Source organism: Pinus tabuliformis, chromosome Q (genome assembly GCF_031772625.1).
Source record: "Pinus tabuliformis cultivar Carrire ecotype Pingquan chromosome Q, CPIR1, whole genome shotgun sequence".
NCBI lineage: Eukaryota > Viridiplantae > Streptophyta > Pinopsida > Pinales > Pinaceae > Pinus > Pinus tabuliformis.
In genome coordinates, this window is record NC_142296.1 from 1,332,562,003 (window position 1) to 1,332,563,798 (window position 1,796).

At 44.3% G+C, this 1,796-nt stretch overlaps 1 protein-coding gene across 1 annotated transcript; it reads right to left on the bottom strand.

The window, feature by feature from the left end:
* Positions 1-309: 309 nt before the first annotated feature.
* On the bottom strand, positions 310-1,287 carry LOC149224764 (uncharacterized). The gene has a single exon (XM_089388278.1). It carries the CDS (start codon positions 1,285-1,287, stop codon positions 310-312), a length of 978 nt encoding a protein of 325 aa, XP_089244404.1.
* Positions 1,288-1,796: the final 509 nt, after the last annotated feature.

The following is a 1,796-nucleotide window of genomic DNA, read 5'->3' on the forward strand; positions in this document are numbered from 1 at the left end:
GATTCTGGAAAGAAGCCTGGCTAGGTGCAGATCAGAAGGGTTGGAGTTGGTCACCACAGCTCTTATAATAACTTGGGAGTCTCCGAGAATGTTTGCTTCCCGAATTCCCAGCTCCTTGAGGAAGATTACCCCTTGCAAGAGGGCAAGAGCCTCGGCTTGCATGCTTGATGTATGTCCAAGCCCCCAGGCAAAGTTATGAGAAGAAATGTTGTCTGGCATGATAATGTGACCACCTGCCCCAGCTTTCCCTAGATTCCCTTTAGCTGCTCCGTCAAGAAAAAGAGATGGAATTAATTGCTTGGACAACCATTACTGGAATTCAATCTCATTTTTCCTGATTTGCCAAACTTCAAGTTCTGGAGGTGGGCTTCTTGGTTTATGGAAGCTAATCTTGAAGGCCGTTCCCAGCTCTCTGTCATGTTGACTGAGGTTTGAATTTTCATCTATGCCTTCCAACCACTCACTTAATTGGCACTTCACTGAATTAGCTACTATTCTGTGATCATGAGCTTTGTCTTGAAAAATCCTCCTGTTTCTTTCTAACCAAACCTGCCAACTAGTGAATTTTGGCAAAGCACTCCATGCTGCTCTGATCTTTTTGTTCTTTGGTTGAACACCTGGGTATCTGGCCATCCAACCTGCAAACAGCTCTTGAACTGAAGTGGGGAAATTGAGATCGAGATTCCAATTATCCAGCAGATCCTGCCAGACAGATTTTGTGAAATTACATTCGATCATTATATGGAGAGCGGTTTCAGAATTTGTCTTATAAAGAACACATCTGGATGGTCCCTTAAATCCTTTGTTTTGAAGTCTGTCCTCGGTAAGAATTTTTTGATGGCTAAAAATCCAGCAAAAATGATCAATTTTTGGTATAGACGGGAAGTTCCATATCCCTGCCCAGGGAGCTGGGTTGGGAGGGACGTTTGGGCGCTCTAAGAACTTGAGGTAACCTTGTTTGACTGTATAACCAGAGCGACTGTTTTCCCAGCCTCTTGCGTCCTTTCTGTTGGCGTGGAGGGGAGCCAATCCATGGAGATGGGCTTTGAGAGCCGTCCATTCATTTTCCAGATCGATGGGCACTGGTAACCTCTTCCAGCCCGTCCAGTAATTCTCTGTCCAATCCGACAGATCCCACAGAGTATGTATGTGCGTTGCCTCCAACCAATTCCTAAGCACTGTAAAATTGCCAGCGTCTTCCAAAGGGGGTCGATTCATGATTTTGTCCTTCCAAACCTGAATTTTCTTACCGTTACCAAGAACCCAATGGGCATAACTGTTAATCATAAACGTGATTTTGTTAAGGAGAATGCTGAAGTGCGTTCTGGGCGAGTTTTTGGGGTGGTCTAAACACCGGAGCCACGGGCCTCTAAAGTACTTCTTCCATAGCGCAATCTGAGCCCAGCTAGGATTAGGAGCGATTATTTTCCATGCTAGTTTGGCTCCCATAGCAAGATTTTTGGCATTCAGATCTTTGAGATTTAATCCTCCTTCGAGATATGGTTTTGTGACTATATCCCAACAGATTAGAGAGAATTTCTTGTCATTGTGCTTGTCTCCTTTCCAAAAAAAGCCCCTGATTCATCCATCTTTTTTATAGTTCCCACTGGTGCCAGAAGGACTGCAAATTTGAAGATCGAAAGACTGTTGAGAACTGCTTTGACAAGCACAGCTTTGCCAGCGATGTTAAGCCAAGAGGAACCCTAGGAATGCATCTTTGATTTGAATTTATCTATGAGAGAAGTCCAGTCTTTCCTTGCCAGTCTCTTGTTGAAGACTGGCAGCCCAAGATATTT